Consider the following 23742-nt stretch of genomic DNA (forward strand, 5'->3'; position numbering starts at 1 on the left):
TATGTCTAGATTCCCCCTTAGGTAAGGGGTCTTTGATATGTTAATGGCCATTAGCCTTGTGTTCAGGTGTCATATCCAAAAGGAACACTACTACCCACCCACAGATTAATAATCATGCCTCATTCCTATCATATTTAGAATGGGAGAAGCACAAACTTCTAATCAAGCCTAAACATGATTTGCGAACAAACCTCTTTGTTCTCATATCATGTTTAGGCTTGATTAGAAGTTTGTGCTTGTCCCATTCTAAATATGATAGGAATGAGGCATCTCTCCTCTGTGCCTATAGAATACCCCCTCTCTAGTGTGCAAGTTTGCATTTCCAATATCAATTTTGTGACAATGATAAGCTAAAAGAGCTGGAAGTGTGTGTGACAAACACTCCTTCCCAGGTACGTTTGCCACAGACTCCTGGAGGAGCCTGCTGGCTAGCCTCCTGCCCAAGGACTATTGGCCATGTAAAAGACATGTTAAATGGCTTGGTTCATGTAATTTCCTTATACCGTTCGGAAACCGAACAACCGCATGAACCAGGGACCACCCGTGTGCTTGTTAAGCCCAATTGACACCTTGTAGAGATTTCCACCTCAGTGTTCCAATTGTTCGTCTGGGTGGCCGTCGTTCGTATGAACGACCACAAGATGGCAGCCATCTTGTTCCAGCGAACGCAGGCAATGGTGTTTGAGCATCGAGCTCCTGGAACTAAAATCAGATACTGAAACTCCCGTACACCGCTGGACCATAATAGCATGCGTTTGTTTCTGTACATCCTGGAAGGGCACTGTTCGGTGGAATCATTCGCATAGATGAGTTGAACAAGCTACACACTGTAATTATGGATTATGTTTGGTATTTTATTCACTTTGGTACTCTCGAAAGAGACCGACCGCTAGCAATGATATTATGGAACTATTTTGGGTAGGAGCCTTGTGTGTGGTTGATCCAAACTTTGCCCTGGTGGTGTTTCGGCTGTGTTCATGGGATCTGAGTACTATTTAGACAACTTGGGCGCTCAGATCCAGGCTATCCGGGGATATATAGACTGTGGGTGTGCCTATGTGGGATATATGTTTATGTGTTTTTCATATTTTATACTTTTATGCTGAGTCACTGTGACATTGTACTTTCTAGACATATTATGGGTGTGTTTTGGGCGTGTTCACTGTACTCAGATTTTTTATATAAGCAGGCCATCTGGCTAGATTAAAACATTCCAGATGTACTCAGGGGCGTATTAGCCGTAAGGCAAACAAGGCATTTGCCTTGGGCGGCATTTTCCAGGGGGCGGCAAAAAAAGCCGCCCCCCAAATGCCCAAGGCAAATGTCTTGTTAGCCTTGCGGCTAACAGACATGCTGGGCTGCTGCTTGGCGGTCGGGCGGCGCTGTTGGGCGGCCGGCGAGGGAGCACTTCCCTTGAGCTGTCTGTTCAGCTCCCTCGCGCGCCGCACAGTGAGGCTGGGAGCCGGAATATGACGTCATATTCCGGCTCCGCCTCCCAGCCTCACTGTGCGGCGCGCGAGGGAGCTGAACAGACAGCTCAGAGGAAGTGCTCCCTCGCCGGCCGCCCAACAGCGCCGCCCGACCGCCCAGCAGCCACTGGACCACCAGGGAAAAAGAAGGCCCCCCCCCCAGCATTCCCAAAGGTAAGGAGGCTGGGGGGGGGTTAAAGTAAAAAAAAAAAAAAAAAAGTGTTAATGTGAGTGTCTGTTAGTGAGTGTGAGTGTGTGTGTCTGTTAGTGAGTGAGTGTGTGTGTGTGTGTGTGTCTGTTAGTGAGTGAGTGTGTGTGTCTGTTAGTGAGTGAGTGTGTGTGTGTGTGTCTCTTAGTGAGTGAGTGTGTGTGTGTCTCTTAGTGAGTGAGTGTGTGTGTGTCTCTTAGTGTGTGTCTGTTAGTGTGTGTGTGTGTGTGTCTGTTAGTGTGTGTGTGTGTGTGTGTGTGTGTGTCTGTCTGTTAGTGTGTTTGCCTGTGAGTGAGTGTGTGTCTGACTGTGTGTGTCTGTTAGTGTGTGTGTTTGCCAGTGAGTGTGTGTGTCTGCTAGTTTGTGTCTGCTAGTGAGTGAGTGTGTGTCTGTTAGTGTGTGTCTGTTAGTGAGTGTCTGTTAGTGAGTGTCTGTTAGTGAGTGTCTGTTAGTGAGTGTCTGTTAGTGAGTGTGTTTGTCTGTTACTGAGTGTGAGTTTGTCTATTAGTGTGTGTGTTTCTGTTAGCGAGTGTGTGTTTCTGTTAGCTAGTGTATGCGTATCTGTCAGTGAATGTGTGTGTGTGTATTTAGAATGCGGGGCGGGGTAAAGGTTGGGTGGGGGTGGCGCGCGCGGGGGGGGGGGGGGGCGCCTGAGTTTTGTTCAAAACCAGGATACACCACTGGATGTACTCCCAGAACTATGTGTCATCTGGTTACTGGGAGGGAAAAGGTCTAATCACTTTTTACAGCTTGTTCCAGCTCTTGGAGGAGGATTCAGCGGGGAAAGTCCTTGTAAGGACTAGAGCTCCCAGGACTGTGTGTCGTCCAGTCCCTGGGAGGGAATAGAGCTAGTCCCCTGTTCCAGCAAGGAAGCGATACTTGGCGGAGGTACCCAGCCGGGGTGCAGGGAGCTGCGTTACAGTGTGTTAGCCCAGCACTGCCAGCCTACCGCTGTTGTATAGGCACCTATTTCTAAACTAAGCAAAATGTGAAAGTTACTATCTTTCCAGCACTCAAATAATCTTATTTATTCAGAAAATACTGCATATTTTTCAATTACTACATGTAAACCATTACCCCATTAGGTTACACAACATGATACGCCAATTATACCATAGCTCTATCAGAAAAACTAAGTGAATTTTTTTTTTAATTTTTATTTAAATAATTTTTATGTAAAAAACTGTGTTGAGGAAAGACCAGTAATAAATCAACCACAGGTGATATAACTTTCAGTTATGTTTCTATTGAAGTGACGTACATTGTGTTTGAAAATCTTCATCGTGTGGTTAGTCAAGACATCCCTGCAAATGTCACTGCACACAGAAACCAAAACATCTGTTAGTATAGGCAATCACAGGAAACCGAAAGACTGCCTGTTTTATGTTAACTGTTAAAGGGAAGTGAGACTTCCCAGGATTATCTATATATTTTTTTACTTGTCCCTTTATTTTAGAAAGGTAAACTTGTGGGATGTGAAAAATAAAATTAAATATAGAGGTGAAAAACTACAGGTGATACTCGAAAAATTTGAATGTCGTGCAAAAGTTAATTTATTTCAGTAATGCAACGTAAAAGGGGAAACTAATACCTGAGATAGACGCATTACATGCAAAGCAAGATAGTTCATGCCGTGATTTGTCATGAGTCCGATGATTATGGCTTACAGCTAGTGATGTCCCGAACGGTTCGCTGGCGAATAGTTCCTGGCGAACATAGCTTGTTCGCGTTCGCCACGGACGGCAAACATATGCAATGTTCGGTCAGCCCCCTATTCGTCATCATTGAGTAAACTTTGACCCTGTACCTCACAGTCAGCAGACACATTCCAGCCAATCAGCAGCAGACCCTCCCTCCCAGACCCTCCCACCTCCTAGACAGCATACAATTTAGATTAATTCTGAAGCTGCATTCTTTTTTTTTTTTAGTATTATTTTTTTTTTTTTTTTTTTTTTGTGTTTGTGTTTATTATACATTATCCTCCATAGCCAGTAACCTGTGTTTATTATACATTATCCCCCATAGCCAGTAACCTGTGTTTATTTTACATTATCCCCCATAGCCAGCAACCTGTGTTTATTATACATTATCCCCCATAGCCAGTAACCTGTGTTTATTATACATTATCCCCCCCATAGCCAGTAACCTGTGTTTATTATACATTACCCCTCCCATAGCCAGTAACCTGTGTTTATTATACATTATCCTCCCATAGCCAGTAACCTGTGTTTATTATACATTATCCTCCCATAGCCAGTAACCTGTGTTTATTATACATTATCCCTCTATAGCCAGTAACCTGTGTTTATTATACATTATCCCTCCCATAGCCAGTAACCTGTGTTCATTATACATTATCCTCTCATAGCCAGTAACCTATGTTTATTATACATTATCCCTCCCATAGCCAGTAACCTGTGTTTATTATACATTATCCCCCCATATCCAGTAACCTGTGTTTATTATACATTATCCCCCCCCCCATAGCCAGTAACCTCTGTTTATTATACATTATCCCCCATAGTCATTTATCGTTGGACCTAGGCAGCATGATGTCTTAGGCCGGCCCAGAGAGTGAGTGAGTGAATAATATAATATATATGTTCAGAAACATATTAGTAATATATGTAAATCGGGTTCATGCAAAGAGGGTGAAAAGGTATTAAAGAAAAACACACTTATTGCATCAAATTTACAAAGCCAAACTTTTAAAAGCTTTCCTCATTTCTTTCTCGGGATGAGGAATATATCGGTTGTAGACTGAGGATTTCTATCTGCCCAATCTTTTAATAATATGCACTGGAGTGTCAGTGTTGAAGGAGACCGAAGCTGCCCCTATTCTAAATGAAAGACCTGAGACATGGATACAACCCAATCTTAGGAGTAGTGTTCTGATGTAAAAGATGAATTTAGCCGTAGTCAGAGGGATTCAGTGAGAGTAGTGGTGAAATGTGTGTGGCATTACTGAGTGTGGGTAAGTAAGAGTCAAGTATTTTAACTGGGCACTAGTTCTAGGTGGGATAAAGTGGTATAGCGGATGGATGAGTAGTTTGGTTCGTTGTAGAGGTTTGTAGAGAAAGTATATAGTGATCATGATTTTTAGCGATATCCAATATTTTTAAGGTGGTCTCAAACAAACATAAAATTCTATATAAAATTTGTGGGAATATCGAATAGTTGTTTACAGTAAATCAGAGAGGGCTCAGAATATCGAACCATCGATCGGTAACCTGGATGAAGTAGGGGGTATATCTGTTTTATTAAATACGCGGTAATATGCTTTTAATGGGATAGGACGTTAGGAAAGGTGTGTGATTGGGATAAGTGGTTGTGGCTGTATTTACCTTATCCTGGGACCGACCTGGCTCCTAAGCTTGAGCCGCGCGTGGCTGGATCACTCCTGCCTCCACACGAGCCGCATGCGGCTTGATCTCCTCTTCTGACTTAGCCGCATGCACTGACCGCAGTGATCGGTCACGTGGCTGCCTGGCACTAGGAGCACGGCTCGAGTCACGAGCTCGCTCTTAAAGGGGCAGTGGGAGCCAAAAGTTGATTCAGGCTCCCATTGGCCCACGTCATTCCAGCACCCCCACACATGAACGTTTTGGGGGCGTAGGCATGACGTGGGCCAATCACTGGTGTAACAGTAGTGTACATTAAAAAAAAAAAACTAGAAATTTGACTGTGAAATAATAGCAGTCAGTTTCCTTTACACGTGTGCGTTTCAGGGCCTGCCAGGGCACAGTGTCACACCAGTGCAACTCATATCTGGTGTAACAGTAGTGTACATTTAAAAATACAATACAGGGGGCTTGTTGTCACCTTTCGGGGACCCTTGGTGTTGTACATGGCTGGGTGGAGGAAGAGACCTTCAATGACATCAGTCTGGACAAGGAACGGGACATGGCTAGCTTGGTATCCAACCTTGTGCAAATGGGGAGTTTGCGGCTGTGCAAATGGACTGTTTGCGGTTGTTTGCGGTGCGTTAAACGGGGAGTTTGGTCTGTCACTGTGAAGCGGGCGTAACCCTTGCACTACCTGATCGATACAACATCATACCTGATGTTTTAAAGCACCTTATTCCAAACAATTTAGGAATGTTAGGTGATTTATGGATTAAAACCAGACTCTGCATCAACTATGTAAATTTCCATGGGAGTTTTGCCATGGATCCCCCTCCGGCATGCCACAGTCCAGGTGTTAGTCCCCTTGAAAAACTTTTCCATCACTATTGTGGCCAGAAAGAGTCCCTGTTGGTAGTGATGTCCCGAACTGTTCGCCAGGAACCGTTCGCCGGCAAACATAGCTTGTTCGTGGCGAATGCGGCGGGCGAACATATGCGATGGTCGGTCCGCCCCTATTCGTCATGGAGGTGGGAAGGTCTGGGAGAGAGGGTCTGCTGCTGATTGGCTGGAATGTGTCTGCTGACTGTGAGGTACAGGGTCAAAGTTTACTCAATGATGACGAATAGGGGTCGGACCGACCATCGCATATGTTCGCCCGCCGCATTCGCCACGAACAAGCTATGTTCGCCAGCGAACGGTTCATGGCGAACAGTTCGGGACATCACTACCTGTGGGTTTTAAAATTTGCCTGCCTATTGAAGTCTATGGCGGTTCGCCCGGTTCGCCCGGTTCGCCCGTTCGCGAACATTTACGGAAGTTCGCGTTCGCTGTTCGCGAACGGAAAATTTTATGTTCGCGAACGGAAAATTTTATGTTCGCAACATTACTACTTACAGCTCATGAAAACCCCAAATCCACAATCTCACTAAATTAGAATATTGTGAAAAGGTGCAATATTCTAGGCTAACAGTGTCCCAATCTAACACCTGCAAAGGTTTTCTGAGCCTTTAAATGGTCTCTCAGTCTGGTTCGGTAGGAATCACAATCATGGGGAAGACTGATAACCTGACAGTTGCGCAGAAAACCATAATTGACACCCTCCATAAGGAGGGAAAGCCTCAAAAGGTAATTGCGAAGGAAGTTGGACATTCCCAAAGTGCTGTATCAAAGCACATGAATAGAAAGTTATGTGGAAAGGAAAAGTGTGGAAGAAAAAGGTGCACAAGCAACAGGGTTGACCGCAGCCTGGAGAGGATTTTCAGGAAAAGGCCATTCAAAAGTGTTGGGGACTTTCACAAGGAGTGGACTGAGGCTGGAGTCAGTGCATCAAGAGCCACCACACACAGAAGGATCCTGGACATGGGCTTCAGATGTCGTATTCCTCTTGTCAAGCCGCTCCTGAATAACAAACAACGTCAGAAGCGTCTTACCTGGGCTAAAGAAACACAGACCTCGTCTGTTGCTCAGTGGTCCAAAGTCCTCTTTTCTGATGAGAGCAACTTTTGCATCTCATTTGAAAACCAAGGACCCAGAGTCTGGAGGAAGAATGGAGATGCACACAATGCAAGATGCTTGCAGTCCAGTGTGAAGTTTCCACAGTCTGTGTTGATTTGGGGAGCCATGTCATCTGCTGTTGTTGGTCCACTGTGCTTCATTAAGTTCAGGGTCAACACAGCCGTCTACCAGGAGATTTTGGAGCACTTCATGCTTCCTTCTGCAGACGAGCTTTATGGGAATGCTGACTTCCTTTTCCAGCAGGAGTTGGTACCTGTTCACATTGCCAAAAGCACCAAAGCCTGGTTCAATGACCATGGGATTACTGTGCTTGATTGGCCAGCAAACTCGCCTGACCTGAACCCCATAGAGAATCTATGGTGCATTGCCAAGAGAAAGATGAGAGACATGAGACGGAACAATGCAGAAGAGCTGAAGGCCGCTATTGAAGCATCCTGGTCTTCCATAACACCTCAGCAGTGCGACAGGCTGATAGCTTCCATGCCACGCCAGATTGAGGCAGTAATGCAGCAAAAGGGGCCCAAACCAAGTACTCAGTCCATATGCATGCTTATACTTTTCAGAGGTCTGATATTGTTCTATGTACACTCCTTCTTTTATTGATTGCATGTAATATTCTAATTTACTGAGATTGTGGATTTGGGGTTTTCATGAGCTGTAAGCCATAATCATCGCACTTATGACAAATCACGGCTTGAACTATCTTGCTTTGCATGTAATGCGTCTAACTCATATATTAGTTTCCCCTTTTACGTTGCACTACTGAAATAAATGAACTTTTGCACGATATTCTAATTTTTCGAGTATCACCTGTAGAAGCATTCGTCAGCTCCCTGTCATTTTTGGGTATGAGAAGGCATATTGATATCAAGCAGGGATTAGGAATTGCTTAGGAGCCGTCTCCGGTGCCTTGGGGAGGTGTCCAGGCCTCAGTTTGTAGAGACAACTGTGTTCAGCCGACGCCTGCTCTGCTGAACTGCTGATATTGTGTGTGAGTCTCTTGGGTGCTGGGTTTACCTGCACTGCAGGGTAGGTACCCCCTTTGAGTTCCTCCTCCGGTGGGTCGTGGCTGGGCTCTCCGTCGGTTCCGCCCGCCGGTAAGCGATCTCGTTGTATCCAGGTCTGCTTCGCGGTAGGCATTGTGATTTCCCAAGTGTGGGTCAGCGACCTGTTGGTCAAGGGTTGCAGGGATGGCCGGGTGGTAGGCACGTCGGGCCCGCTGGCGGGTCGTAGTCTGGAGCAGCTTCCCCTTTTGCCTTAGTGGTTGCTGGTGTTTGCATTGTCGATTGTGTGCTCTGGGAGCTTGTGGCTGGGCCCCATAGTGTCGGCGCCGGGTCACAGGGCGGATCCACTGGGCCACTGCTCTCACTGCTTGACCGTGGGTGAGCCCCTGATGACATAACAGAGTCCAAAAACTCCCACAGAGCCGATCAAGAGTCTCCAGGGACCCTGATGTTGGTTTGGTGTGTGTGGCTCTTGGGTCGGGTTGCCGCCGGGTTGCCGCTGAGGTCGTGCCTCGGTGGTGCGGCTTCCCTGCGGGCAACGAGGCCGGTAAGTTTGTCCTCAGCTGCAGTGTGCTTTTCCCATGGGGACTGGGATAACCCCACCAGTCCTGAGGGTGTGGGGGGGGGGGGGTAGGGTGCTGGTGTGGTCGCTTGGGAGCCTCTGGGCTGGGGAGACCGTCCGTCTCGCCCCAGCTCCAACTCTAGTAGGCCGCATCTGGTATCCAGCGCCCCTGTGCGCGACGGGCTTCGGGATTGTGTCTGCCGCTTCAGTGGTGCCTCCCCAGTATGGGTAGTGCACCCAATTGTGCCTCCCTGTTTTGTGGCTGCCGTTGTATCGTTGTTTTGTGCCCGTCATGCAGGAGCTTGAGGTGCCAGCATCTGTTTCGCTTGGCGGTCAGGCTCCACCCCCTACAGAAGTCACTTTTTAGCATGTCTTTTTGCAGGGTCCATAGTCTTGGGGCAGGAGGCTGGCAATCAGGCCCCTCCAGAAGCCAGTGGTGAAGGGTAGTTCGGCACACCTCCATAGACCCAATGGTGTATTCTTGGGAGGAAGATATTTAGGCAAGTAAATCTCACCTTTCATTGCCCACCATGGCCACCGGACCTCCAGGGGCAATGTCACTGTCGGGGGTCTTATGTAATGTTTGTTATTAACCAGGAATACTGCATATACAAAATCAATTTGATATTATTATTATTATTGCCATTATTATAGTGCCAACAGATTCCATAGCAGTTTACAATATTATGAGAGGGGGGATTTAAAGGGAAACTCCAGTGCCAGGAAAACGATCCGTTTTCCTGGCACTGGAGGGTCCCTCTCCCTCCCACCCCCCAATCCCCAGTTGCTGAAGGGGTGAAAACCCCTTCAGTGACTTACCAGGGGCAGCGACAGGTCCCACGTCGCTGCTTCCTCCTCCCCCGCCGCTCCTCCTTCTGCATACGTCGGCCGGTGGGCGAGACTGATCTCGCCCGCCGGCCGAGGAGACCTAATGCGCATGCGCGGCAATGCCGCGCATGCGCATTAGCACACCCCATAGGAAAGCATTGAAAATGAATTTCAATGCTTCCCTATGGGGAATAGAGCGACGCTGGAGGTCCTCACACAGCGTGAGGACGTCCAGCGACGCTCTAGCACAGAAAACCTGTGCTATGAAGCAGGAAGTGTCCTCTAGTGGCTGTCTAATAGACAGCCACTAGGGGAGGACTTAACCCTGCAAGGTAATTATTGCAGTTTAAAAAAAACTGCAATAATTACACTTGCAGGGTTAAGGGTAGTGGGAGTTGGCACCCAGACCACTCCAATGAGCCGAAGTGGTCTGGGTGCCTGGAGTGTCCCTTTAACTACAAATAGGACAATTACAAGAAAACTGACAGGAACGATAGGTTGAAGAGGACCCTTACAATCTACAGTTGCAAGAAAAAGTCTGTGAACCCTTTGGAATGATATGGATTTCTGCACAAATTGGTCATAAAATGTGATCTGATCATCAGCTAAGTCACAACAATAGACAATCACAGTCTGCTTAAACTAATAACACACAAAGAATGAAATGTTGCCATGTTTTTATTGAACCCACCATGTAAACATTCACAGTGCAGGTGGAAAAAGTATGTGAACCCTTGGATTTAATAACTGGTTGAACCTCCTTTGGCAGCAATAACTTCAACCAAACGTTTCCTGTAGTTGCAGATCAGACGTGCACAACGGTCAGGAGTAATTCTTGACCATTCCTCTTCAGCAATATTCTTGGGATGTCTGGTGTGAATCCCTTTCTTGAGGTCATGCCACAGCATCTCAATCGGGTTGAGGTCAGGACTCTGACTGGGACACTTCAGAAGGCGTGTTTTCTTCTGTTTAAGCCATTCTGTTGTTGATTTACTTCTATGCTTTGAGTCATTGTCCTGTTGCAACACCCATCTTCTGTTGAGCTTCAGCTGGTAGACAGATGGCCTTAAGTTTTCCTGAAAAATGTCTTGATAAACTTGGGAATGCATTTTTCATTCGATGATAGCAATCCGTCCAGGCTCTGACGCAGCAAAGCAGCCCTAAAGCAGCCCCAAACCATGATGCCCCCACCACCATACTTCACAGTTGGGATGAGGTTTTGATGTTGGTGTGCTGTGCCTCTTTTTCGCCACACATAGTGTTGTGTGTTTCTTCAGAACAACTCAACTTTGGTTTCATCTGTCCACAGAATATTTTACCAGTACTGCTGTGGAACATCCAGGTGCTCTTGTGCAAGCTGTAAACGTGCCGCAATGTTTTGTTTGGACAGCAGTGGCTTCCTCTGTGGTATCCTCCCATGAAATCCATTCTTGTTTAGTGTTTTACGTATTGTAGATTCGCTAACAGGGATGTTAGCATTTGCCAGTGACTTTTGTAAGTCTTTAGCTGACACTCTAGGATTCTTCTTCACCTCATTGAGCAGTCTGTGCTGTGCTCTTGCAGTCATCTTTACAGGACAGCCACTCCTAGGGAGAGTAGCAGCAGTGGTGAACTTTCTCCATTTATAGACAATTTGTCTTACCGTGGACTGATGAACAGCAAGGCTTTTTCCAGCTTTATGCAAGTCAACAATTCTTAATCGTAGGTCTTCTGAGAGCTCTTTTGTGCGAGGCATCATTCACATCAGGCAATGAAAAGCAAACCCAGAACTGGTGTGTGTTTTTTTTATAGGGCAGGGCAGCTGTAACCAACACCTCCAATCTCATCTCATTGATTGGACTCCAGTTGGCTGACATCTCACTCCAATTAGCTCTTGGAGATGTCATTAGTCTAGGGGTTCACATACTTTTTCCACCTGCACTGTGAATGTTTACATGGTGTGTTCAATAAAAACATGGCAACATTTCATTCTTTGTGTGTTATTAGACTGTGATTGTCTATTGTTGTGAATTAGATGATGATCAGATCAAATTTTATGACCAATTTGTGCAGAAATCCATATCATTCCAAAGGGTTCACATACTTTTTCTTGCAACTGTATAGGAGGTGGGGTATAAAACACAACAGGACAGGAAATAGCAGTCAAATAAGGTGGGAGTGAAGCAGAGCTGGAGGAGAAAGTAGAGTGCTGGCCTTTAGGAAAGAACAAGAGACAGGAGGTAGAGGTTACTCTGGGAGGCCATAGGCTTTCCTAAAGAGATGGGTTTTAAGGCACTTCTTAAACGATTGAAGATTGGCGGTAGGCAGGCCATTCCATAGGAAGGAATATAAGAGGCACATCTTTCTCCTCTTATGGATAATTTGATCAAAGATAAAGTACCAACATATTCTGGACCATTCATTACAGCGACATATATTCTGGTGCATTTATTACAGCAGCATATATTCTGGCTGGTAATGTTACTAATGTTACTGTTCGCTTATGCTGTAGCTGAGAATATCTACTACAAAACGTTTATTTATAAAATCAGCATTGGGTAAGAACATATGGTTTGTTTACTGAACAGTGTATTTGGGGAACTCTAAATTGTGTCCAAAAGGACATTTTGGGGAAAATCTTCAATTCACTGTGTTAGTAATATATGTGAGGTCATTAGGCTGTTCAGTTTTAAACTGTACGCTAGTGGCCACTTGCATAGACACGTAAGCGGTAGAGTTAAAGGAACACTCCAAGCACCATAATCACTCTGGTAGTGATTGTAAAATCCCACAAGCTGCGCTATCACACAAGCATACAAACGTTTGCATAAAGCACCCCTCACACATAAGGCCCCACGAAAGATTTGAGGCAAGAAACCTATGAAAATTTGAGGCATTCTTTTAGATTGTTATATGTAGATGTTTAATACAGATATATTTACAGCTTTCATTAGATTTTTTTTATAAATAAAGGCTTTACTCGAGTTAGTTATGTCCCCTAAGTAACCAAAACTATCATTTTAATGTTGTTGTTTAAAACATCCTCTAGATAGAGCAAGATTTGAGTTATTACAATGTTTAGAATGTTTGCTTAACCAATTTACTGCCAAGTTCTTTTGTTTAAAAAGCTTTAGAATTACATTTATTTAAAGCCTTGGATAAAATCTAGCATAGAATGTGGGCTGATTCATTCATTACAGAAGGAACACAAAATAAAATGTTTCCGATATTATGTTGTATCTTTTATCATGCAATTTATTTGCATAATAACTGGAAAAAAAATGTAAGTCACCTGTGAAAGGTGTAATTTAGTAGTTGGCTGACCCCGGTGATATTTCTGGGAAGGCACTTTTTTAAAATGCCACCAGAATGTATAAAAAGGTCTGGTTAAATTAGAGAAAATGTCCCCCATACAGTAAGTGAAGATGCGCCAAGCATCTATACTATATATTTCATTGTAGATTGCTATTGTAAGTTGCCTTGTTCTCACAGTTTGCCAAAGATCTCCCCATCCCCTGGTATTAGGTTGAAGCCACGTAGTTCTATAAAGGCTTTTATACAGTGTAGGAGGGATGAGTTATTTATGTCTTTGAGAAGACCATTAATGGAGTTTAGACGTAGATGGAGTTTTCTGGGCAATGGAAAGCAAAGTAATTCTGCGTATACACAGTGCTAGAATAAGCAGCTTAAATGGAATAATATCGGGGGGCGGAGCCAACTGCCGAGCCGACTGGTCGCACCTACAGAGAGCTCCGTGAAATGCCAACAAAAAAACGGAAAAAAGACCTCAAATCACCCCCCAAACAAGAGAAATTACAGCTGAACTGCACCAGCAAACAACCCAGCAATGGGCAGAAAAAGCAAGAAGCAGAAAGCTGACATGCCCCGACCGGGCACAAGTATTGGGGACCTATGGCGGCGAGCACATGGCGCCCAGGAACCTAACATGGCCGATTACCTAGACGAGTTGGATAACTCCGACGACCAACTCTCAGACCTGGAAGATGTGAGCTTACTCACAGCACCGACGCCGGTACAACTCAAACCGCAACAGGACACATCACCGGTCACAAAGGCCGAGATGCGGGAGCTACTGTCTGAACTCCGCCGAAATATCCAGGTTGACATGGCGGACATGAAAAGAGACATCCAGGGCCTGTCAGTTCGCATGGGTACAGTGGAACAAGAGTCCCGCAACCACACGCGACAACTGACTATGCACCAGCAGGAATTACAATCATTACAACAACAGCACAAGATGTTGGAACATAAAATGGCGGCACTGGAGGACTCAAGGCGCGCTCAAAATTAAAAAATCAGAGGTATAACTGAATCAACCCCGGACACAGAACTACCTCATCTCATACGACGCCTGGTAAGCCAAGTACTCCCTCAAAAGCAGGCCAAAGGTATGAGCATAGACGGCCTGTTTAGAATACCCAAACCCACGACAGCCCCATTAGCAGTGCCCAGGGACACAATAGTTAGGTTCCAGAGACGACAGGATAAAGAGGCACTTATGGCCGCCATCAGAGGTGCAACACCTTACACCTTCGAAGACATGTCTCTGTCATTTTATGTGGACCTATCCAAAGGAACGATGGCATGGCGCGCAACCCTCAGGCCCCTCACCACTCTGCTCCGCGCAAGCAACATCAAATACCAGTGGCGTCCACCCCACAAGCTCCAGGTGATCCAGGGAGACACCACATACATAATAACTGACCTGCAGGAAGCGAGACAACACTTAACGACCTGGGGCCTACCTCAAGACTCTCTACGACAACCCCGTACAATTACCAAATCCCCTGAATGGAACCCAGTTACCTCCAAGACATTTATCCCAAAAGGTCTCACCCAGGCTACGCCGACGGCGGCCCATACCTGAGAGTCCCCCTATGGTCCTGCAGGACCAAACCCTCCCGCACTTAGTCTCAATGCATACAACAAGGCTGATAGCATGTCATGAAAACCCTACTTTAGTTTAACTCTGCTTTACCTTGTTTCAATGTTTGTCTAAGCAACAGGCCTGATCGTGCCTTTAGGCCATATGTTTAAATGTGTAAAACGTCCTAGATGCTACCTGCTAAGTTGGTTTTGTGACCCCAAGGATACTTATCCGCCCGCTGACATACCCTGTATAATCACGTTTCACTAGCTTAGCGTTGTGCAATGATAGCCAGACATGTCTTGCTAGCGTGATTTATTTCTCCTTATAATAGCTATTCGACATAGAAGACCTAGCATGTTCTTGATATGATAGCAATGTTATGCTTAGTGATTTTCTTTTTTTTTTTTAAACTATATAAATACGGTATGCCTTAGTTAATTAGGCAGCTGACACTAGCACCTCAATATACCAGTCAGTTCACCCGCAACAGGACCTCGTCTACCTTACCTTACAATTGACACGTTGGTTTAACCGTTGATGGAACTGCTTTATAATATAAAATGTGCGATGATCAGATATGCCAAACAATTGTTTTTTACGTGTTGTCCTAAAAAGCTGGCAATAGCTGTTGTGGCATTGCTTGCCTCTTTGTATTTTTCGTGCACGACAAAATAAAGAATTTAAATGGAATAATATCATTATTAAGTCTCAGTTTAACGATGAATATACTACAATGCAAGACAATGTATGACCGAAAGATTTATTTATAAAATAGTGAGTTACGGTAAGAAAAAAAGATTAATTAAAGTTTAAACCACAAATAGACATACGGTAATAAAAGTGTTTTTTAGACTGGATTATTCTGATAACAAGTTAGCTACTCACTATATGTATAACTCACTGGTTAGTAAATGTTGAATTCTTGCCTCACTAAACTTATTCTATGCTTACCTGGTATTTTCTGCTACACCTTCCCCGTGCCTCTCTGCCAAACACCATCTTTTGACACTGATTCATTGAACTTCCCTCCAAGCTGAAGCAAGAGGAAGGCTGTTTTGAAGCAGAAAGGAGCTAAGAGCTTAAAGCAAATCCATTATCCATGTCATACAGAAACTGCAAAGGCCAGTGAATGAATTGTGCTGGTGTAGGGAAAGCTATTATCATTAAAGCTTTCATCTTAAATATGTAGCCATGTTTGTGCAATATTATATTAACTGACTAAATTTGGTTTTAGATTTTATACAATGTATTATTGGCTTTGTAATTAGCATGTTCATGGCACTATGCATTTAAAATTCCACAGGTCCGGTTCTTTAAAGTATTGTCTAGAAAATCATTTATTATACCTGGACCCTTTCTGTATTAACTGATCCCAAGGCCCTCCAAATCTCAGCTCTTTAATATTAAAAAGCAAGGATTTTGGTTAGAGCTGTCAATCTTGTTAATCATGTGGTTTTGAAACCGGTTCTCAGTTGAGAAGGTCACGATGTCCTCATATGAAGGAACACTTGTAATGTGCTAAATAAAAACTCACCAATTGGGAGATTAAATTATTATTCCACACTCTATATAATAAATTAAAGAGTTAGTTCTGTACTCTGAGACCACAATAAGTTGACAATTCTATTTGACAAAAGGAGTAAGCACTCGAAGACCCAATGCCAAATACATAACTATTCTAAAAATGCTCCACTATCTCAGTAGGTATAGTCTCTATTCAACGAGGGCCAAAGTCCTAATCATAATGCCGCACCCTATCTCAAAATGCTATTCTTACACACAAGAAAGGAGCTGTTGGTTCTTACCAGCATTGCACCATTCACTTTAAAATAGACTTTTCTGTATAAAGATATTAAACCTACGCAGGTTTGGTAACACTTTATAAAGAGCCATCTATTTTATAACAGTTCAAATCTATTTTAAAAATGACAGCATTGCACTTGTTTAAAATAGCTGTATCACATTTTTTTTAGCATAATAAAATTATTTACTCAAATATGATGTTTTATTTGTTTTTAGCTGCCAGCATTTGCTTGCCTTAGTATAGATCATTTCACAGATCATATTAATAGACTTGTGCACATATCCCTTTAAGCCGCACTGAACAAATCAAATACCTGTCAATCCATGCTTGTCAACAAACTGATTAGTTAGGCATATCCAAACATATCGATTCATTTGTGCATAGACTGATAGGCGATTATTCGTTCAGCACAGCTGAAAGGGATATGTGCACATGTTTAGTTGTAAAGCAAAACGTTGCGATCAATCAGTTCATATATATATGTAAATACACACATATATATATATATATGGGTGCATTTTTAGAATACTTTATTTAATCAGAGGTGAGACAATACAATACCAAAGCATAGGGAGGTATAGAAAATAAAGTTCCGATAACATAACATAATATTAACTCTATTTATACATAGGCATATTGCTTGCCTGAGAATAAATTCTGACTATTTATTTCATTCCAGCTAAAAAAAAAAAAGGAAAGAAAAAGAAAAGGAAGGAAAAGAAAAAGCAAGAGAAGGTGGGCGTGGGGAATGGTGTAGGTTTATGGTTATCCTAAGAATTCTACTCTAGTGGTTGGACTGATGGTTTTCGATCTAGAGGTCTGAGGTTTTGTGAAATGAGGTCATGGTAGGATGTGCCATGGCTGACAACTTGTACTGAATCTTATTAATAACTATCAGGGTTTTTCACTAAAGTGAGAATTGTCAGAAATTAAAAATAAATTTAAATTGAATTTAGAATTGAATTCCAAAGTAGCCAAAGTGTAAAAAGTCTTCCGGGATACTTTGGCCTTAAATTTGTTCAATACTTGACAATGCTCACTTCAGAGAAAAAGCCTGTAAGTATATAAGAAGAGGGGAATCATTTCACCCGCAAGAGGCTAGTATTTGTCTGGCTGTCAAAATTAATTTGAGTAATAGCTTATTTGCTGGCCTACTTAAGTTGTTGACTGGGTGAGAGAGCAGAAAAATCAGAGGCCCAATATTGTGCTAAGCGAGGGCAATGCAAACACGTGATATTAGGAGCCTTTAGCCCTGTAGTTTCTCCTCCAAGGTTCTATTAGGGGTGCACCCATGTTATATAATTTAACTGGGATAATAATGTACAGCCAGAATATCATCTTGTAGTATTGGGATTTTAATCTAACACAAATAGATATGCACTGAACAAAATTATAAACGCAACACTTTGTTTTTGCCCCCATTTTTCATGAGCTGAACTCAAAGATCTAAGACTTTTTCTATGTACACAAAAGGCCTATTTCTCTCAAATATTGTTTGCAAATCTGTCTAAATCTGTGTTAGTGAGCACTTTGCCGAGATAATCCATCCACCTCACAGGTATGGCATATCAAGATTCTGATTAGGCAGCATGATTATTGCACAGGTGTGCCTTAGGCTGGCCACAATAAAAGGCCACTCTAAAATGTGCAGTTTTATCACACAGCACAATGCCACAGATGTCGCAAGTTTTGACGGAGCGTGCAATTGGCATGCTGACTGCAGGAATGTGCACCAGAGCTGTTGCTCGTGAATTTAATGTTCATTTCTCTACCATAAGCTGTCTCCAAAGGCGTTTCAGAGAATTTGGCAGTACATCCAACCGTACACAATTCCTGGAAGCTGAAAACATCCCAGTTCTTGCATGGCCAGTATACTCACTGGACATGTCACCCATTGAGCATGTTTGGGTTGCTCTGGATCTGCATATACGACAGCGTGTTCCAGGTCCTGCCAATATCCAGCAACTTAGCACACCCATTCAAGAGGAGTGGACCAACATTCCACAGACCACAATCAACAACCTGATCAACTCTATGCGAAGGAGACGTGTTGCACTGCGTGAGGCAAATATTGGTCACACAAGATACTGACTGGTTTTTGGACCCCCCCGGTCTCCCCCAATACAGTGAAACTGCTCATTTTACAGTGGCCTTTTATTGTGGCCAGCCTAAGCCACACCTGTGCAATAATCATGCTGTCTAATCAGCATCTTGATATGCCACACCTGTGAGGTGGATGGATTATCTCGGTAAAGGAGAAGTGCTCACTAACACAGATTTAGACAGATTTGTGAACAATATTTGAGAGAAATAGGCCTTTTGTGTACATAGAAAAAGTCTTAGATCTTTGAGTTCATCTCATGAAAAATGGGGGCAAAAACAAAAGTGTTGCGTTTATATTTTGTTCAGTGTATATTATAAGCTTCTCATATCTCTTTCCATTCCACCCCTTCTAAAGTTTCCTGTGTCCTTTTTCCAGTCCCAAATGGAAAATGAAAAACGCTTTATGCACTATTGATATAGGCTTACAGCCAAAATGTTGGGATTTTTTTCCTTCGGTATCCCTCTCTTCTCACACCAAAAAACCTTTTTTGCTCATTTATTCCTTGGTATGCATTTTGATAATTTCTTATTTCATGTATCGTATTATCAATGATGATTACATGTGGGTTTTGTTTTCTATTTCTTGTTATGATATTTATTTAATTGTTGGGTCTATTTAATTTTATGATCCTTTGTTCTTGGGATCTATGTGACCTGTGTATATAATAACAAAGTATTTAACCAGGAAAGGTACATTCAGATTACTCTGGTTTCCAAGTACGTCCTGGGGATGTTACCTTAGCCCAACATCCAAAATATGGTGACTATGTATGATACAAAGTCTGTTATGTTATCTAGAATGATACATGGGTATTATGTACATGTTTATACTTATTTAATAAACCTTGGTTATTTTTTTATTGGTGTGCTCCTCGTTCATATTCTATTTGCTTTATTTGTATACTTTGCTGTAAAAGAGTTAATGAAGGAGCACCCTGTTCATATTGTGGTTTAACCACATCTATGTCTCATTAAGCCTTTACTCATATGGGGTGACCTCCTTTGTAATTACTTTCCAGCCACTAACTTAACTTAATGAAATACATGAAGAATTAACATTCTAATATTGCAAACAGGAAAAGATACCAATAAAATAATATACATAATATAGTCTATACACTTATATAGCAGTAGCGTGAAAACAGGTCACGAAAATAAGTCGCAATATAGCATGAAAATAGGTCATAATATCGGTAAAAACAAACTAACAAACAAACTAAAACATAAAAAAAAGTATCAGATTGTATTACATTAAAATACAAACAAGACAGTTCTGCTTTGCTTTAACATACATACTGTTAGAAAAAAAGAGAGCGAAACGCAAACCATATGGAAATAAATGTGCTATTGTAGGCATTGGTTTAATTTCTCACTGGTGGCTATCTTTATAAAATGCATTTATGTTTTCTATAAACACATTTAAGTAGAGATATATAATGATTTAATCAGTGCAATCTCTAATACTCCTCTATTGTGTACAGGCAATTTTACATAAAGAAGTCATATGGTCAGATATAAAAGAAAATATACACGCCAGGTTTTTTTCTTTTATAACATTTTTCAGTGTTATAATATATATATATATATATATATATATATATATATATATATATATATATATATATATATATATAATTGTATTATTTGTTACATATAGAGAAGTAATAACAGTGCCCAGGAAATGTTGATAGAGTTAAGAATAATATGCCTTAATAACTGTGAACTGTGAAACATTAAGATATTACGTTTCCAATTGAAGGGAAAATAGCTAAATTATAAAATTTATCTGAGTGACCTGAGTAGGAAATTTTTATTTGTGAAATCACTCTTTAATGAATAAAACTTTCAGGGTATTTGTTTTATTTTTATAGAGAGAAAAACATCAATTGGGAGAAACAAGTGTCATAAAGTCAGTGTATAATAAAGAATAGGTGACATTGTATTACCTCCCAGAATGATTTACTTTTAATAATCACAGAGTGTTTTGTCGGTAAAATTATGTTGTGCACAAAAGGCGATTTTTTTTTTGATTTTTTTTTAATAAGAACAAAAAAATTTGACATGCAATTGAATAAATATTAGTAACATATTTTTTTTATAAATGCATTGTATTTTATTGTATATTTTTAATTAAGTAAATGTTTTTTTTTTTTGGTTAGCTAAAAAAAAAAGATTTTGTATATGTAAAAGATTATTTTAAAATTTGTTTTGTAGATGTCCTGGCCATATTTCATAAAAAAATAAATAAATAAAAGGGAACCTTATACAAGTAATTCTGGAATAATATCCTTAGTACTTCATGGAGCATGAACACAAAAACATTGATCAATCAAAAGCACAACACATGTATAAAAAAGGAGGCATACAAAACAAAGTTAATTAGTTAGGTGATGTGGTGTATATTTTTTTTCTGCCTACTACCCGAAACACATTTAGTGATACACAAAAAGGGGTACAACAAGGTAAGTGTGCTTATTATATAGTACCACAGTTACAAGGCAGATAGAATAAGAAATATTGAGAGCAAAATTATTAGTAAGTTATTAAATAGCATTCAACCAGGGCCAGGAAGTACTACCCCTCATTAAATGGCTAATCCTGCCCAATGTTAAAGAATTGCGTCAATTATCTATGACAATAATGTCCTGGGTAGCCCAACATATCAGTATGCTTCTTAATTCTGTAAAACCTCTGAATGTAAACAGGTTGGGCTAGAATTCCAATCTTGTAACAACTACCTAATCAAGATGATAGGGACTTAGCAAGAAGTCTCCAGCTGAGAAAATAAAAGCATAAGGTACTGTACCTTGCTAAACATGTTTACCTCAGCGTGAACAAGCCTACAATACTGTCAGACTACCCTCACACAGCAACCCCACAAGAATAAGTTAAAGAAATATGAATAAAAAATGTGTTCAAGTGCTAACCATTGATGATTTAAAAGAATATGGTCTGACTCACGTTTCGGTGCATACCAGGAGCACCTTCATAAGGGACCCAAAATAAAAAAGTAAGTTGTTTTGTCAATGTGCCTTTTGGGCAGTGACACTACATTTTGGTTGTAAAAAAATTCAAATAGTGGACAAATAAAGCTACTACGCGGCCCTCTAAAGGATTTACAACGGAAAAGTAATTTTAGTAACAAAAGGGACCGCTTGTAGTAATGACAACAAGAAGATCACACAGTAAAATATATCCAAGCAGATGTAACATTTATTTTTTTTATGTACGTTTTCTTTAAAGTACTTTTGTGTTATCTCCCCTCGAAGCTAGTTTTTTTTTTTTTTTAATATGAAAAAAATAAAACATCTTAAGTATTGGGAGAGCTTCAATAACACACATAAAACTTTATGTATGACTAATCTGAAAATCTGGGAAAAAATATCTCATGCTGGAAAAAAAGCCTCCAACTAACTCTTAAAAATCCTGTGTAAATGACCAAATTGCACTTATTGATCCCATGAACGTATATTTTCATCCCTATTCCACACACACTGATCAGACACACCCTTTGCAAAATGGAGGCAGTATCACTGCACCTGGTAAATCAACAAAAAATATTACCTCACTGAACTTGTATTAAAAAAAAAAAAAAAACAGTAAAAAACTATAAATGTAAATGGGTCCCTAAAAAGGGTACTACATGTTAAATAAAAATTAACTCATTGTGACCATTTGTTATATACCGACTTTATAAAAAAACTATATCCCTAGAATGGTAGCAAAATACCATAGAAAGAAAAATGAGGATTTACAGTAAACCACAGCCAATCGCTTAATTGTACTCATGGAAATTGGATTTTTACACTTCTTTCTAAATGCATGGAATAGCTGGTCTAATATAGTAAATATGATCTTAGGACTAATCGTCAACAAAAATGATTTAAACTAAAAATTATTTTTAAAAATCCATCTACCAAGACATTACAAAAAGTATGCTTAATGTTGCAGATGAGAGGAGATGCTGTATCTGAGGATCAATTAAAGGAAACTGAGGGAAGTTCCTGGTTTAATATAAAATACCCCAAGTCAGATGCTTTGCCCAAGGGCAGGGAACTATGTAACATGATTTTAAGCAACTCTGTGTAGTGTAGGAAACAAAAACTTAAAATCTCAAGGCAAAACCTATACTACAAGTAAGAGATGTGAACTTACTAATAATATTGAATACTCTTAAGAATCTTGAGAAGATTATGGCAAATATACTTACGTAGTTTGTTTCCTGAGAAGCAGCCTCAGTGACACTCCATTGTATAAACAAATTGGGTGTAATGGTCCCAGCAGGTGTATAAGTACAGTACAGGGTAACATTTTCTCCCACAGTTACATTTATTGCGGGGTTTTGAATGGTCACTGTCACAGAGGACACCAAACCTACAACTGAAGAAAGTACCTGTTAGATAAGTGCATTTTTTATTTTAAGTACAAACATGATTATTTACTGCATTCCAAATTCTCTCAAACTAATTCCGATTGGCATACCTGAGGCAAAAATTTCAGAACTGTGACTGTAGCAGAGTTGGAGAATCTGTCTGAAGAAGCTATTTTTACCTCAGTTTTGGCTTTCAGAATGAATTCTCATAAAATGTGTTCTTTAGTGAATAACCCATAAAAGGCTTTAGGCATAGACATAGACTAAAAGGCATAGACTATCAATGACTACCTCCATAATTTATGACTATTGCTACTATTTTATAGGTCATGGTTTGAATCATTACATACGTTTATATGCCATCTTTGTTCTTTCTACGCAACGATGATTATAAAGTTATGTTGCATTTTTTTTACACTGAAATAGCTATAAAATAGTCTATGAATACTTTAAAAAAAAAATGAATATTGTTAATTAATCATTCTTGGCCTTAATTCTTTGACCATATGGTTTTCCTTTGACTTTGAAGACCTTCAATCCAGAACTCCTTCAAAATGTATTGTAGGCACTCTCAGTCTGTGCCATCAACATCAAAATCGCTGGCATTTAAACCCCATTCTCTATTGTGACACTGGCTATTCAGTTACTTTAGTTTGACTTACCAGTAAAGCTCCATATTAATACAAAAACCTTCATGATGAATTGTAGCTTTTCTCAAGCGATTGGGAGGCAGAAGGATCCAGGTGCTTCGTTGGTTGGGTTTGAGTCTAATGTGACTTCCACAAAGTGGTTGCTCTTATCGCTGAGCATCAGCAAGTCAACAAGGGTTTTCTCATTGAAAGGCTTTATCAAATACACTCCCCACCTTTCTCCCAATATGGCGCTGTGGCTTTTTTATGTTTTCAGTTGAACTAGATTTCAGGGTGTGTGCACCTGATATATTTGTACACTTTGTTAACCCTATTGTAGCATGATTCCTACGTATGCCTTTTTACACACTTCTTGACCTCTTTCTTGAGTGAAATTATGTATGATCTTCACTGTGTATTTACTATAGTGCAGAAATAATGTAATATTACACTGAAGTAGTATAACAGTGTAAAAAAAAGGAGATTTGCAGTTTAGGGATAAACAGTCGGATCAATGTCTTTCATTTACAAGG

The 23742-nt window shown here is 41.2% G+C and overlaps 1 protein-coding gene across 1 annotated transcript in view; it reads right to left on the reverse strand.

Annotated features, from left to right (window-relative positions):
- VSIG1 (V-set and immunoglobulin domain containing 1) overlaps positions 1 to 23400 on the reverse strand; it is a 50283-nt gene extending 26883 nt beyond the window's left edge. The window contains exons 1-2 of the mRNA XM_063432128.1: positions 23243 to 23400; positions 22419 to 22588 (exon numbers count right to left, since the gene is read on the reverse strand). Of these exons, the coding sequence (XP_063288198.1) occupies positions 22419 to 22588; positions 23243 to 23276 (204 nt within the window). The 5' untranslated portion in view covers positions 23277 to 23400. The remainder of the gene's footprint in view (positions 1 to 22418; positions 22589 to 23242) is intronic.
- Positions 23401 to 23742: the final 342 nt, after the last annotated feature.

This window comes from Pelobates fuscus, chromosome 9 (genome assembly GCF_036172605.1).
Source record: "Pelobates fuscus isolate aPelFus1 chromosome 9, aPelFus1.pri, whole genome shotgun sequence".
Taxonomy (NCBI): domain Eukaryota; kingdom Metazoa; phylum Chordata; class Amphibia; order Anura; family Pelobatidae; genus Pelobates; species Pelobates fuscus.